General features: G+C 36.7%; 1 protein-coding gene across 3 annotated transcripts in view; it reads right to left on the reverse strand.

Annotated features, from left to right (window-relative positions):
- SCN7A (sodium voltage-gated channel alpha subunit 7) overlaps nt 1-14,660 on the reverse strand; it is a 102,510-nt gene that overhangs the window by 33,766 nt on the left and 54,084 nt on the right. For all 3 annotated transcript variants that reach the window (XR_012421180.1, XM_005573369.5, XM_015432321.4), the window contains exons 11-14: nt 12,184-12,280; nt 9,530-9,768; nt 8,277-8,450; nt 6,182-6,538 (exon numbers count right to left, since the gene is read on the reverse strand). Coding sequence is in view for 2 of the 3 variants with exons in the window: in XM_005573369.5 (XP_005573426.3) it covers nt 6,182-6,538; nt 8,277-8,450; nt 9,530-9,768; nt 12,184-12,280 (867 nt within the window). In the remaining variant the exon portion in view is untranslated. The remainder of the gene's footprint in view (nt 1-6,181; nt 6,539-8,276; nt 8,451-9,529; nt 9,769-12,183; nt 12,281-14,660) is intronic.

The following is a 14,660-nucleotide window of genomic DNA, read 5'->3' on the forward strand; positions in this document are numbered from 1 at the left end:
ATGTGGTCTGAATTAAAAATAGCCTACTCTCTTTTAAGGATGTAAAGGAAAAGACAGGCTGTGTAAGTGGCGCAAGTTACAGAGAACTGATTACTACTTCTAATTTGAGCATTAACAAAAAAGAGAGCAGAAAATGCAGAGATTTGTATTGTATAAACTCAGAGTAACTTTAGTCACAGAATCTGTAACTAGATTAAAACCATATATTTATTATTTTTGTGTTAGGAGAGAAAAGGTGAAATAATGTATATAAAACAAAACTTTTTTTAAATTCCCCTGAATTTTGTTTTCTTGCATCTCAAAGATATCCACATATTGGGTGAGAATTGAGCAACTCATAGCAAAATCAAACAGCATAAAAGAGAAAGAAAGTTCAAGATTTAAGTAATTACTTTCTGATTTGTAATCAACAAATAAACATGTATGAAGGAATTTAACATGTATTGAGGCTACTTAATTTTAAATTTCTTGAATTATATCTTAATATATATTTAATTTGGAATTATACAAATATATATGGAATAACATATGTCTCTACAACCAAATTTTTTATTTTTAAAAAGCAACTGAAGTTTGTATTAAGTTTTCTCTTTCTTTTATTTTCATGTTTCTATCCCTCAGTGTTTGGTTTATGTAACCAGAGTCAGGTACTATATTTCACTTTGTGGCAATCACCTAAATCACAAGTAAAACACCCAGAATGAAATTAAAATCTACCTAACTAAAACTTGTCAATAATATTAAATAACTAACAAAAATCTGGTGAAGATATAGGGGTTAAATTTTTCTAGAGTGCAAAGAAATGATTTGTGTAATTTATGAATTACTTATAGGGTGCCAGATGATTACATTTAAGTTATAACAACCCTACAAGGCAGGTACTGTTATGTTCATTCCTCTGTTAAGTATGGCCAGGTTTAAAGAGGCTGTGTAATATGCACAACATCATTTATTAAGTGATTGAAATGGTTTGTCTTTCTTCCCATCCAAATCTCATCTTGAATTGTAGTTCTCATAATCCCCACATGTTGTGGGAGGGAATCGGTGGGAGGTAACTGAATCATGGGGGCAGTTACCTCCACGCTGTTCTCATGGTGGGTGAATTCTCACAAGATCTGATAGTTTTATAAGGGGTTTACCCCACATTCACTCTGCACTTCTCCTTGCTGCTGCAATGTGAACAAGGACATGCCTGCTTCCTCTTCCACCATGATTGTAAGTTTCCTGAGGCCTCCCAAGCCCTGTGGAACTGTGAGTCAGTTAAACCTCTTTCTTTTGTAAATTATCCAGCCTCGGTTACGCCCTTATTAGCATCATGAGAATGGACTAATACAGTAAATTGATACTGCAGAGAATGGGGCACTGTTGTAAAGATACCCGAAAATGTGGAAGTGACTTTAGAACTGGGTAACAGGCAGAGGTTGGAACAGTTTGGAGGGCTCAAAGAAGACAGCAAGATGTGGGATGTTTGGAACTTCCTAGAGACTTGTTGAATGGTCTTAACAAAATGCTGATAGTGATATGGACAATAAAGTCCAGGCTGAGGTGGTCTCAGATTGAGATGAGGAACTTGTTGAGAACTGGAGCAAAGATGACTCCTTTAGCCATGCTTTAGCAAAGAGACTGACAGCTTTTTGCCCCTTCCCTAGAGATCTGTGGAACTGTGAACTTGAGAGAGATGATTTCAGGTATCTGGCAGAAGAAATTTCTAAGTGGCAAAGCATTCAAGAAGCAGAGCATAAAAGTCTGTAAAATTTGCAGCCTGATGATGCAGTAGAAAAGTAAAACCAATTTTCTGGAGAGAAATTCAAGCTGGCTGCATAAATTTGCATAAGTAATGAGGAACCGAATGTTAATCACCAAAGCAATGGGGAAAATGTCTCCAGGGCACATCAGAGACCTTCACAGCAGCCCCTCCCATAACAGGGCATAGGCCTAGGAGGAAAAAATGGTTGTGTAGTCTGGGCCCAGGGTCCCCCTGCCGTGTGCAGCCTAGGGACCTAGTGCCCAGTGTCCCAGCTGTTCCAGCTGTGGCCAAAAGGGGCCGAAGTATAGCTTAGACCATCACTTTGGAGTGTGCAAGCCCCAAGCCTGGGCAACTTCCATGTGGTGTTGAGCCTGCGGGTGCAAAGAAGTCAAGAATTGAGGTTTTGGAATCTCCACCAAGATTACAGAGGATGTATGGAAATGCCTGGATGTCCAGGCAGAAGTTTGCTACAGGGGCAGAGCTCTCACAGAGAACCTCTGCTATGGCAGTGTGGAAAAGAAATGTAGGGTTGGAGCCCCAACACAGAGTCCCCACTGGGGCACTGCCTAGTGGAGCTGTGAGAAGAGGGCCACTGTTCTCCAGACACCAGAATGGTAGATCCACTGACAACTTGGACTGCACCTGGAAAAGCCACAGGCACTTAACACTGGCCTGTGAAGGCAGCTGGGATCAGTGCTGTACCCTACAAAGACACAGGGATGGAGCTATTCAAGGCCATGGGAACCCACCTCTTGCATCAGTATGCCCTGAATGTGAGACATAGAGCCAAAGGAGATCATTTTGGAACTTTGAGGTTTAATGACTGCCCTATTGGATTTCAGACTTGCATGGCAGCTGTACCCGCTTTGTTTTAGCCAGTGAATCCCATTTGGAATGGATGTATTTATCCAATGCCTTACCCACATTGTATCTAGTAAGTAACTAACTTGCTTTTGATTGTACAGGCTCATAGGTGGAAGGGACTTGTCTTATCTTAGATGAGACTTTGGACTTGGACTTTTGAGTTAATGCTGGGATGAATTAAGACTTTGGGGAACTTTTGGAAAGACATGATAGTGTTTTGAAATGTGAGGATATGATATTTGGGAAGGGCCAGGGGTGGAATGATATTGCTTGGCTGTGTCTCCAACCAAATCTCATCTTGAACTGTAGTTTCCATAATCCTCATGTGTTATGGGAGGGACTTGGTGGGAAGTAACTGAATCATGATGGTGGTTACCTCCATGCTATTCTCATGATAGTGAGTTCTCAGAAGATCTGATGGTTTTATAAGGGGCTTTCCCCTGCTTCACTATGCACTTCTTCTTGCTGCCACCATGTGAAGAAGGGCATGCCTGCTTCCCCTTCTGCCATGACTGTAAGTTTCCTGAGGTATCTTCCACCCTATGTAAATGTGAGTCAATTAAACCTCTTGACTTTATAAATTACCCAGTGTCAGGTATGTCTTTATTAGCAGCATGAGAATGGACTAGTACAGTGACAGAACTGAAATTTGAACCCACGTTTCTTTGATTCTGAACTCTGCTTTTTCTACAACTCAACAAGACATAGAACTATTTAAAAACCAATTCATTTCCTTTGGCGTATAATAATTTTTTGTAAGGTTTCTGCATAAGGCTTAAAATTACTGCTGAGTTTTCTTAGAAAATACAAAACTAATTTTTAAAAATGTGAAATATCTTCCTTTTACACTAAACCACATTAGAACCATGGAGGTTAAAAAGATCAACAGCTTCAAAGATTATCTCCTTATATTTTCCCCCCTTCTACTTATTCTACTGCCATTATCATGATGTTTCAGAGTTGGATGACTACTAAGAAAAATTAAGCTGGAAGGATTTAGTGAGCCAAGAAATATGATGGCCAATGAATTGGAAATGGAGGTTCATGTAACTCCATTTATCCTGGAATCCCTCTGCACACTGATGAAGTTTCTGGTTAGTAGAAACAACAAAAAATAGAAATAGATTGGAGTTCAAAATCAAAGAAGCAGGAATGTTTAGGCAAATATATATATATTATACATTTATATGTTATATCACACATATATGTATATATACATACATGCACATATATGTGTGTGTGTGTATAGATAATGCCTTAGTATTTCTGCTTCTTTCCCTTTGAATTATGTGTATGTATGTGTTGTTGTTGTTGCTTTCCTCAACAGCCGTAACTCTTCCTTTTGGAAACATAAATATATAATTTATTTGGGAAATTACACTTATCCCCTTATTAGTCATAGGATTTGGGTTTGATCTTATCCCATCCAGCTGTAAGGGAGAGTTATAAACAGTTTAACATAATAAATGCATTCAACACCCTGGGCAATGGAGACTAGTTAAGAATGGGCATATGATTCAGCTAATGAGATAATAGGAAAAATTGGCTGTGGCTTCTAGAAAAGAAATTCTTTCCTCTATTAGACTTGATATAACACAAAGATATGAAGTTTTAGACTGCAGCAGCCATCTTGATAAAACAGAGGATACTAGCTAGCAACGAGCACAGAGAAAAACAGAATTGAGATCTACAAAGACCTCTCTATAATGATCCCATTTAATCATCTGTGTCACACCCAAACTGAAGCAAGATCTATACCTGATATTTTGAGTTATGAGTTATGTATGCTGATATATATGATCATTTCTTGTTTCAACCAGTTAGAGTGGTGTTTTATATCACTGGGAATGAGAAGTGTACTACTATAACTACAAAGGGCAGAAGATACTGAAGTATCTTTTACATGTTGGGCACTGTTCTAGGTTTTATAATAAAGAGGAGAGTTATGGTCCTTTCCCTCATGGTGCTTACAGTTTAATAAAGAACATAGAGAAGTACATTAACAATTAAATACAATGCTAATGTGACAATTGTATGACAAGGGTCTTCTCGAGGTGAAACACAAGCCATGTGGACAGGCAAGGTAAAATTGAGTCTAACCTGAGATTTTTTTTCAGCCTTTTGGGAAATGTACTTGATCTTTATGACATGAGTAAAAAGAAAATACCAAGTCTTGTATTCCCGTAAGAATCATTTTTTAGTAAGCCATATCTTTTCCATAGATGCAGTGAAAGTTACTTATTTAATTCACTAAAACCACTTCAGTTATTAGGAAACTTATAAGTGAAAGCTTTCTTAGTTAATACGTAACATTTTTATAGACCAGTGGTTTTCAATCTTGACTACACAATTTAATCAACTGAAGATTTTCAAAAAATCCTGATGACTAGGTCATATCCACATACCAATAAAATCAGAATCTCTAAGAATGTATTCTAGGCATCAGCATAGTTTTATTAATTCCCCAGGTAATTCCAATGCCAGGAAAAGACTGACAGCAGTGTTACATTTAAGTGCTTCTTAAAATTTAATGGGCACACAAATCACCTGGGAACAGTGTTACACTGTAGATTATGATTGCATAGGTCTGGGGTCTGGGAGTCTGCATGTCTAACCACCTTCCAGGTGATGCCAATATTACATTGAGTAACAAGGTTAGAAGCTAGTGCTATCCAATGGAAATATGATGCAATCACATATGCAATTTTAAATTTGCAGTGGCCACATAGAAAACACAGAAAAACAGGCAAATTAATTTTACTAATACATTTTATTTAACAAATATATTTAGTTAAATACAATATACAATTTGTATACAATAAATACAAACATATTTGTATTTAACTAAATATATATTTAACTAAATACCAATAAATAAAGGGAGACTATTGCATTTGTATTTAACTAACAGTATTTGTATTTAGTTAAATACAAATACAGTAGTCCCCCTTTATCCAGGGCAGATAAATCCCAAGACCCCCAGTGGATGCCAGATGCAGAGGATGGTACCAAACCTCATGCATACTACGTGATCTGACAGCCCAGACAGCTACTAAAGGACCGATAGGTAGCGTATACAGCATGAATATGCTAGACAAAGGAATGTTTCATGCCCAGAGCAGGACAGAGTGGTATGGCAGGAGATTCCATTACACTACCCAGAATGGCATGCAATTTAAAACTTATGAGTTTTATATTTCTGGAATTTTCCACTGGATGTTTTCAGACAATGGTTGACCACAGGCAACTAAAACCACATACAGTGCAACTGAGCATAAGGACGACCTACTGTATTATCATTTAAAAATGCATTCAACATAAAAATCATTAATGAAATAGTTCACATCACTTTTTGTGTAAGACTTCAAATCTGGTGCATATTTTACATTTACAATACATTTCAAATGAGACTAATCATATATCAGTTGATAATGGCCACATCTGGCTAGTGGGTTACTCTATTGGACTACCACAGTTACAAACCATTAGATCCCATCAATGTACATCATGAAAATACCAAACTACATTATGCCAGTTTTCAAGGAAAATGTAAAAGAACTGACTACTCACCAGTAAATTTCCAATTAAAATGACCATCAGGTAAAAAGGAATACACCAGGATTGGCCTGCAACCTCCATACAGTCCCACAAGGTCTCTACCCACTCTCCACAGAGAATTCGGAACACGTTCAGGTAGGAGTGGAAAAAGTCATGCATGTGCCAGCGTGGGAGTTGACAGTTTTGGTCTATGTGGCAAACAAATTCTTCATAATTCTGACCAAACAGCCTCATGCCGAATGCAGCAGAAAAGAACATGAATATGAACAACAACAGGACCAAGTCTCTCAGGGTCACCCATGCATTACTAAGAGACCGCATCAAAATCTGGAATGTTGGCCAATACTTCCCCAACTTGAAAATTCTCAACTAATAGAGCAATGTAAAATCAAGAACAAGAAACAAAGGATGAAAAACCTGGTCAGTGTATCAGCGTTATACACATATACATATATAGCGTTTAGAGTTTTAAGCATTATTAATATTAACTACTGAACATTCATTTTATGTAAAATTCTTAATACATCTTAAATATTTGATAATTTTGTATACTCAGTCTAAATATATCCTCTTCTACTGATGTATTTGTCAATTCCCATTAAGCATTATACTGTTACAATTCCTCTAGCTTTATATTTTCATAACTATTAGGGGAAGTATTCATTCTTTGTTTTTGCTTTTCACAACATATTGAATATTTTTCCACATTTTTCCCATATGTTGACATGAAAATGATATTGAAAGTCTTCCAGGATCCACTGGATTCTGATGAAGGTACTATCATGTATTTCCCTTTTAAAATAACATGTCAAAGACCAAACACAACATTCTAGGTTTAGTTTGGATAGTCCCCTTCCTTTCACTAGATTTTTAAAAATTTCTGTTTATACAGAACAAGATTATCTTAATATTTTTGGTCACTATATCACAGTAAACTTACAGTCAACTAGATCTCATACATCATTTTTATACAGGCTATACCTTCCTGACACTTTCTTCTCAATTTTTGTTTGTTTGTGTGACAGAGTCTCTCTCTGTCACCCAGACTGGAGTGCAGAAGCACAATCATGGCTCACTGCAGCCTCCAACTCCTGGGCCCAAGTGATCCTCCCACCTTAGCCTCCTGAGTAGCTGAGACTACAGGCATGAACCACCACTGTGACTTTTTTTATTTTTTAGAAGTGGAGTCTCACTATGTTGCCCAGGCTGATTTCAAATTCCTTGCCTCATTTCTTGACTTTTTCTAGTGTTCAGTTGTCTTTCTGGACTCAAGAGTGAGATCTTACATTTATCTATGAAAAAAATTAATCATCTTAAATTCAGTCCATTACCAGCCTTTAAAATATTTTGATACTATCTTTTAGCACATTTTCTGCAATTGCCAGTGCTGTTTCCATAAATTTGGTGACAACACCCTGTATATATTTCTCTTATTCATTAGCAAATATTATGGATGAGGATTTAAGATAGGATTCTGAATGAGCTGCTCTCTAGGAAGTAACCATTAGAATAAGATCGAACGGACTTAATTGTTCTTAATTCCTGCTACATTCCTTCAACCTGTCACCAGAATGCAACCATGTATAACTTATCGAAAGCTTATTATTTCAATAAACATTATTCTAATAACATTACTCCTTTGTTTAATTTTCTGAGTCTCACCATTACCCTACCTCATAGACATACACTAATTTTTACCTAATAATTATTATAGTAACATTCTGCTGGCCTGACTGGTCTTCCTTTGTACCTGACATTTAGAAATACTCACCTTATTTCGGCTTCTTGGTGTCATATTAGAATTCTACTTTGGAGACTCCTAATTTTCTTGCTTTCCAAAATGTACTCAGTTACCCTGACCCTGCTTTCTAAAACTGTATCTCAAATTTCCTGCATATATGGCATTATTTCCTTTAACGTTGTGGTCAAATAACAGCATTGGAGACTGCTTACTCTTTCCTTGGCAATAAACTCTTTATATATTAATCAATTCATTTAACACTTCCAATGTCCCAATGGGATAGGTATTACTGTAGCCCCATTTTATGTCTGCAGAAACTGAGATAAACTTCGATCAAATAAAAGTTAGGTATTGGATTCTACTTACCATCCTGAATAATCGAAGAAGAGCCATTCCTTCAACATTTGCTAGACAAAGTTCTGTTAAACCATGGAACACTATTACACTATCAAAAATGTTCCAACCTACTTGGAAATACCCATATGGATGCATTGCAATTATTTTAAAAATCATTTCTGCTGTGAAAATTCCAATGAAAACCTAAATGAAAACCAAACACACAGGTGAGAATATGATTCCAAGAGCTGTATCAGAATCTTCACACAAAAACTCTGTAACACACACTGTTTACTTGTCACTGTCACATTCTTCACAGCTTCTCTGTCAAGATCTGGTTAGTTGTGGAGTCTGCATTATAAGGACAGACTCATACATTTTATTCAACAATCTAATGTCAAACATTATATACAGAATCTTTTATTATTTTAATAAAATTAATCCTAGAAGAAAACAAACGAATATTTCAGGGTGAAGACCTTTCAAGTTTGAATGATTATTTTTGAGGTACGGAGCACATGGTATGATATTTAATTTTTCAACCTCTGAAAAAACAGCACGAACCTATGGAAGCTGTCCTTTAAAAACTGTACTGGCAGAAATCACTAAATTGCTGTTTTGGTACCAAATAAATGTATAATTTGAAACTTGTTGCAGTTTGGCTGCTTTTATTAGTACCAAGCAACTAAACAACAACAACAGGGAAAGAAAATACATTTAAACAATATACATTTGCTTGAATGTGAACTATTTTTAAACTCACAGGAATTTGCTTTGTCTTTTGAATTGTATGTGAAAAAGGACAGGTGAATCTCAAAAATGCCAGGCTAAAATGATAAGTTCCAATCCTGGGCAAAGATACACGGTTAGAACAGACAGGGCCAACTGCTGCTTTAATCAGAATTAAGAATTCAGGAGTCAGGTGCTTATTATTTCACCTCTGCCCTACTCTGGTCTATGAGCTAATGGTACCAAGAGACTGTATATTTGGGAAGGGAGGGGCAATAAAGAATTTCCATGTAATGTAACTGCCAAGCAGCTGGCTATGAATCCCAAATTTAAACTGGGGAATTTTAAATTCCAGCTGTAAAACTATTCAATGATAAGAACCTTTACAAAGCAGGGGTTGGAGAGATAAAGCACAAACACGAGGCTTCATTCAATAATTATGCATATTGCCATACATTGGAGTTACAGAATAAAATAATGGGAATAATGATGAACAAAGAAAAGTTCAATGATAAGAAACTACAAGTGAAAATAATGTACAATGAGAGTCTTACCAGGTTTCCAATGTTGAGAAGATTGTTAGTTGATTTACTCATTGGATAACGCTCCAAGGCCAGAAAACATATGTTTAAAATTATGCATATGATAAGGAAAAGATCAGTAAATGGTGCCATTACAATCCTATGGACAAATTCTTTCAATTTTGACCAACAGGGAGAACAATTCCATATCAAGAAAGTTGTCGCAAATTTATACCAATATAATGGGCATATCTTTTTGGATTTTTCAAGTTCTGAAATGAAAGAATACAAAAGTTAAACATTCTGGCCAGGTGCAGTGGCTCATGCCTGTTATCCCAGCACTTTGCGAAGCCCAGGTGGGCGAATCACCTAAGGTTAGGAGTTCGAGATCAGCCTGGCCAATATAGCGAAACCTTGTCAATACAAAAAATAGCCGGGTGTGGTGGTGCCTGTAATCCCAGCCACTCAGGAGGCCGAGGTAGGAGAATTGCTTGAACCCGGGAGGCAGAGGTTGCAGTGAGCTGAGATTGTGCCACTGCACTCCAGTCTGGGCAACAGAGTGAGACTCTGCCAAAAGAAGGAAAGAGAGAGAGAGAGAGAGAGAAGGGAAACCCTCTCTTGGGCAACCCACTTTCTCAGCATGAGGAAGCTTTCTCTCTCTCTCCTTTCTTTTTTGTCTGTTAAACTTTCTGCTCCTTAACCCACTTCACATGTGTCCATGTCGTTAATCATCTCGGCGTGAGACAACTAACCCCAGCCTTGCATTTGCAGGATGAAGCCGACTTGATCATGGTGGATAAGCATTTTGATGTGCTGCTGGATTCGATAAAAACAAGCAATGGGAAAAGGATTCCGTATTTAATAAATGGTGCTGGGAAAACTGGCTAGCCATGTTCAGAAAACAGAAACTGGACCCCATCCTTCCACCATATACAAAAATTAAATCAAGATGGATTAAAGACTTAAATGTGAAACCTAAAACCATAAAAACCATACAAGAAAACCTAGGCAATATGATTCAGGACATAGGCATGGGCAAAGCCTTCATGACTAAACACCAAAAGCAATGGCAACAAAAGCCAAAATTAACAAATGGGATCACATTAAATTAAAGAGCTTCTGCACAGCAAAGGAAACTATCATCAGAGTGAACAGACAACTTACAGAATGGGAGAAAATGTTTGCAATCTATCCATCTGGCAAAGGTCTAATATTCAGAATCTTCAAGGAACTTAAACAAATTTACAACAAAAAACAACCCCATCAAAAAGTGGGTGAAGGACATGAACAGATACTTCTCAAAAGAAGACATTTATGTGGCCAACAAAACATATGAAAAAAAGCTCATCATCACTAGTCATTATAGAAATGTAAATCAAAACCACAATGAGAAACCATTTCACGCCAGTTAGAATTGGCCTCATTAAAAAGTCAAGAAACAACAGATGCTGGTGAGGATGTGGAGAAATAAGAACACTTTTACACTGTTGGTGGGAATGTAAATTAGCTCAACCATTGTAGAAGATAGTGTGGCGATATCTCAAGGATCTAGAACCAGAAATACCATTTGACCCAGCAATCTCATTACTGGGTATATACTGAAGGGATTATGAATCGTTCTACCATAAAGACACATGCACACGTATGTTCATTGCAGCGCTATTCACAATAGCAAAGACTTGGAACCAACCCAAACGCCCATCAATGATAGACTGGATAAAGAAAATGTGGCACATATACACTATGGAGCACTATGCAGCCATAAAAAAGAATGAGTTTATGTCCTCTGCAGGGACATGGATGAAGCTGGAAACCATCATTCTCAGCAAACTAACACAGGAACAGGAACCAAACACTGCATGTCCTCATTCATGGGTGGGAGTTGAACAATGAGAACACATGGACACAGAGAGGGGGGCATCACACACAGGGGCCTGTCAGTGGGTAGGTGGCAAAGGGAGGGCGAACATTGGGAAAAGTGCCTAATGCATGCAGAGCTCAAGACCTGGATGCTGGGTTGATGGGTGCAGCAGATCACCATGGCACATGTACACCTATGTAGCAAACCTGCACGTCCTGCACATGTATCCCAGAACTTAAATTTTAATTAAAAAAAAAAATCGGTGTGTGAAAAAAAAAGCTGAATGAATTAAATTTCCTCTATTGTGTTCATGCTTGGCTGAGATAGACAAAAGAAAATGAAGCAAACTGTGTATTAGAAGAAAAATGTAGGGACATCTCTCAAAAAAACAAATATGGAACATAGTTGAGAACATTGTGACTTATAATGTCTAGATTTACATGCTTTACAAATTAATGCCTTTTGATATTGTCCATGATAAATAATTATTGGTTACACATAAAAATATAGAGATAAGTCTAGAAAGGACCTTGAGATATTAATGCTATATACCACAATCTCTATTCTTAGTCACAATTTAATATGTCAGTATGTTTTTAATGTTAAACAAAGAAAATTATTTGGTACTCTTTGGTCACTCTTTCCAATGTTTAAAACACCATGATTCTGAACTTTTTATGCATGGCTTATCCTAATATTCTCAAATATTTCTTAAATTTTTGTTGTGTTACCATCTAAGATTCTAAAGAAATTGCTGAATTTCTTTAAAAGTGAATTTTATGAGTAGTACCTTCAATAGTGAGTATCTAATTATTTAGTACTTTACCTTCCTTATGTCTGAGAGTAGCATCTTCCAACACATCCAGTGATGTGTCTGTGGAAGTTGGTGACCGTTTCTTCATTTCTATTTGTATGGTCTTGGCCTGAAAAGGAATTTGATGGTTTAATACTGGCATCCTCTCTTTGCAGGTCCAAGACTATAAGAAGGTGCACAGCCTTGCTAAAAGCTCCAGTTATTCTCCTGGAGCCTTTTCGTTTTATTAAATTGATACATAATCATTGTACATATTTGAGGGGTATATGTGGTATTTTCATACATGCATACAATCTGTAATGATCAAGTCGGGTTAATTGGAATGCACATCATCTGAAACATTTATCTTTTCTTTGTATTGATAACATTTCAATTCCTCTCCTATAGCTATTTTGAACTATATAATAAATTATTAACTAGAGTCACTGTACTACTGAACACTAGATCTTATTCCTTCTATTTAACCATATTTTTTGCACCCATTAGCTAACCTCTCTTCATATCCTCTCATACATACACTTTGCAGCCTCTGGTAACCACCAATAAACTATCTCCTTTTATGAGATCCACATTTTTAGCTCCCACATACGACTGAAAACATGTGAAGTTGGTCTTTCTGTGCCTGGCTTATTTCACTTAACATAACCTCAAGTTCCAATCATGTTGCTGCAAATGACAAGACTTTATTCTTTTTAATGGCTGAATAATATTCCATTGTGTATATACTACATTTTCTTTATTCAGGTATCCATTGACAGACACTTAAGTTTATTCATATCTTGGCTATTATGAATAATACTGCGACAAACATGGAAGTACAGATATTTCTTCAATATGCTGACTTTCTTTCTTTTGAGTACATACCCTGCAGTGGGATCCCTGAATGATATGGTAGCTCTATTTTTAGTCTTTTGAGGAACCTCCATACTGTTCCCATAGTGGCTGTACTAATTTACATTCCCACTAAGAGTGTTCCAGAATTTTTGGGTTCTATCACCTGCCAATCTTTAGGCAGTTATTAAACTGATTTAGGAGTTCTTAAAATTAAATAAAATTTTATACTGTGAGCTCTGAGATCAAATATTAAAGGAGCAAAGACCACGAAATGGTTGTGGTATGATCCATATTTGACAAATAATCCAATATATAGATACAGTTTAGGATTATTGCAAAATATCCAATCAGGAAACATACTACTAAGTAATAACAAAGTGTTTTTCTAACATCTTAAATTTTGTTAGGATAATGTTAGCTTTATAACTTTGCAAATGATCTTGATAAAATAAAAATTGTTTGGCATTGTGATAATAAGTCTTGAAGAATAACGAGCACTGGAATGGATTCGTAAGGGTTGTCTTAGATAGACCGTGTATGATATTAAATGAGTAGGACAGGCATACTTCTGTAAGAGAATTACTTCTTTCTGTTTCTCATGTCTCTTGAATAATGGTTTTAAGAGATCTTCTGCTTTACTGATCTTGCATTGGTAAGATAGTTAAAACTCCCAGGCTTTGTTGTAGATATTACAAGTTCTATGCATTCATAATTCTGAGGAGTGTGACCAAAGGTGTTTCCAGTGATCAGATGTAAAACGGTATTTGAATTTAAATGTTAAGAACTAGACAATGGATGGATGATATTACACTATAGTGATCCCCAACTGTTTTTACATTTGACACATGCAAAGGATGACACTATCTGTGTATTTGTTACCTTGGGGAAAATAGGTAAAGACTGCTCTTGAATAGAGTTAACTGACACAGGGGCTGCCACTGCCCCAGCACTGAGGGAGTTAATGGTTGAGGCTTGCCAATACCCAACCCAACATTCCGGCTGGCAAATTCTGCTGTGGTATATCTTCAATGGTATAATAGATACCATGAAAATTGTTACATTATTTCACTATCAGTCAAGCTCCCTGCAATTTCACAAATACAACAGCTAGAGGAGGATAAAGCCAATCATACTGCATACTGGGTTTCCTTAGACCGATGACAGACTCTGTAGGTCTAAATTCCAGTTCCTCTTTTCTTTTTCCCCAGTAGGTAAAGTACATGAACAGACACTTCCCAAAAGAAGGTATACTGTGGTAAACAAATATATGATAAAATGCTCAACCTCAGTGATCATTAGAGAAACAAAAGTCAAAACCACAATGAGAAATTGTTTCCCACCAGTCAGAAGGGCTATTGCTAAAAAGACCAAAATAAACAAACAAACAAACAAAACAGATGTTGGTGAGGTTGTGGAGAAATTGGAATGCTTGTACACTGCTGGTGGGAATGTAAGTTCAGTCACTGTGGAAAGCCGTTTGGAGATTTCTTAAATAACTTAAAACAGAGTTAACATTAAAGCCAGCAGTCCCAATACTGAGTATATACCCAAAGGAATACAAATCATTCTATCAAAAAGACACATTCACGTTTATGTTCATCACAGCACTATTCACAACAGCAAGGACATGGGATCAATCTAGATGCCCATCAACA

Source organism: Macaca fascicularis, chromosome 12 (genome assembly GCF_037993035.2).
Source record: "Macaca fascicularis isolate 582-1 chromosome 12, T2T-MFA8v1.1".
NCBI lineage: Eukaryota > Metazoa > Chordata > Mammalia > Primates > Cercopithecidae > Macaca > Macaca fascicularis.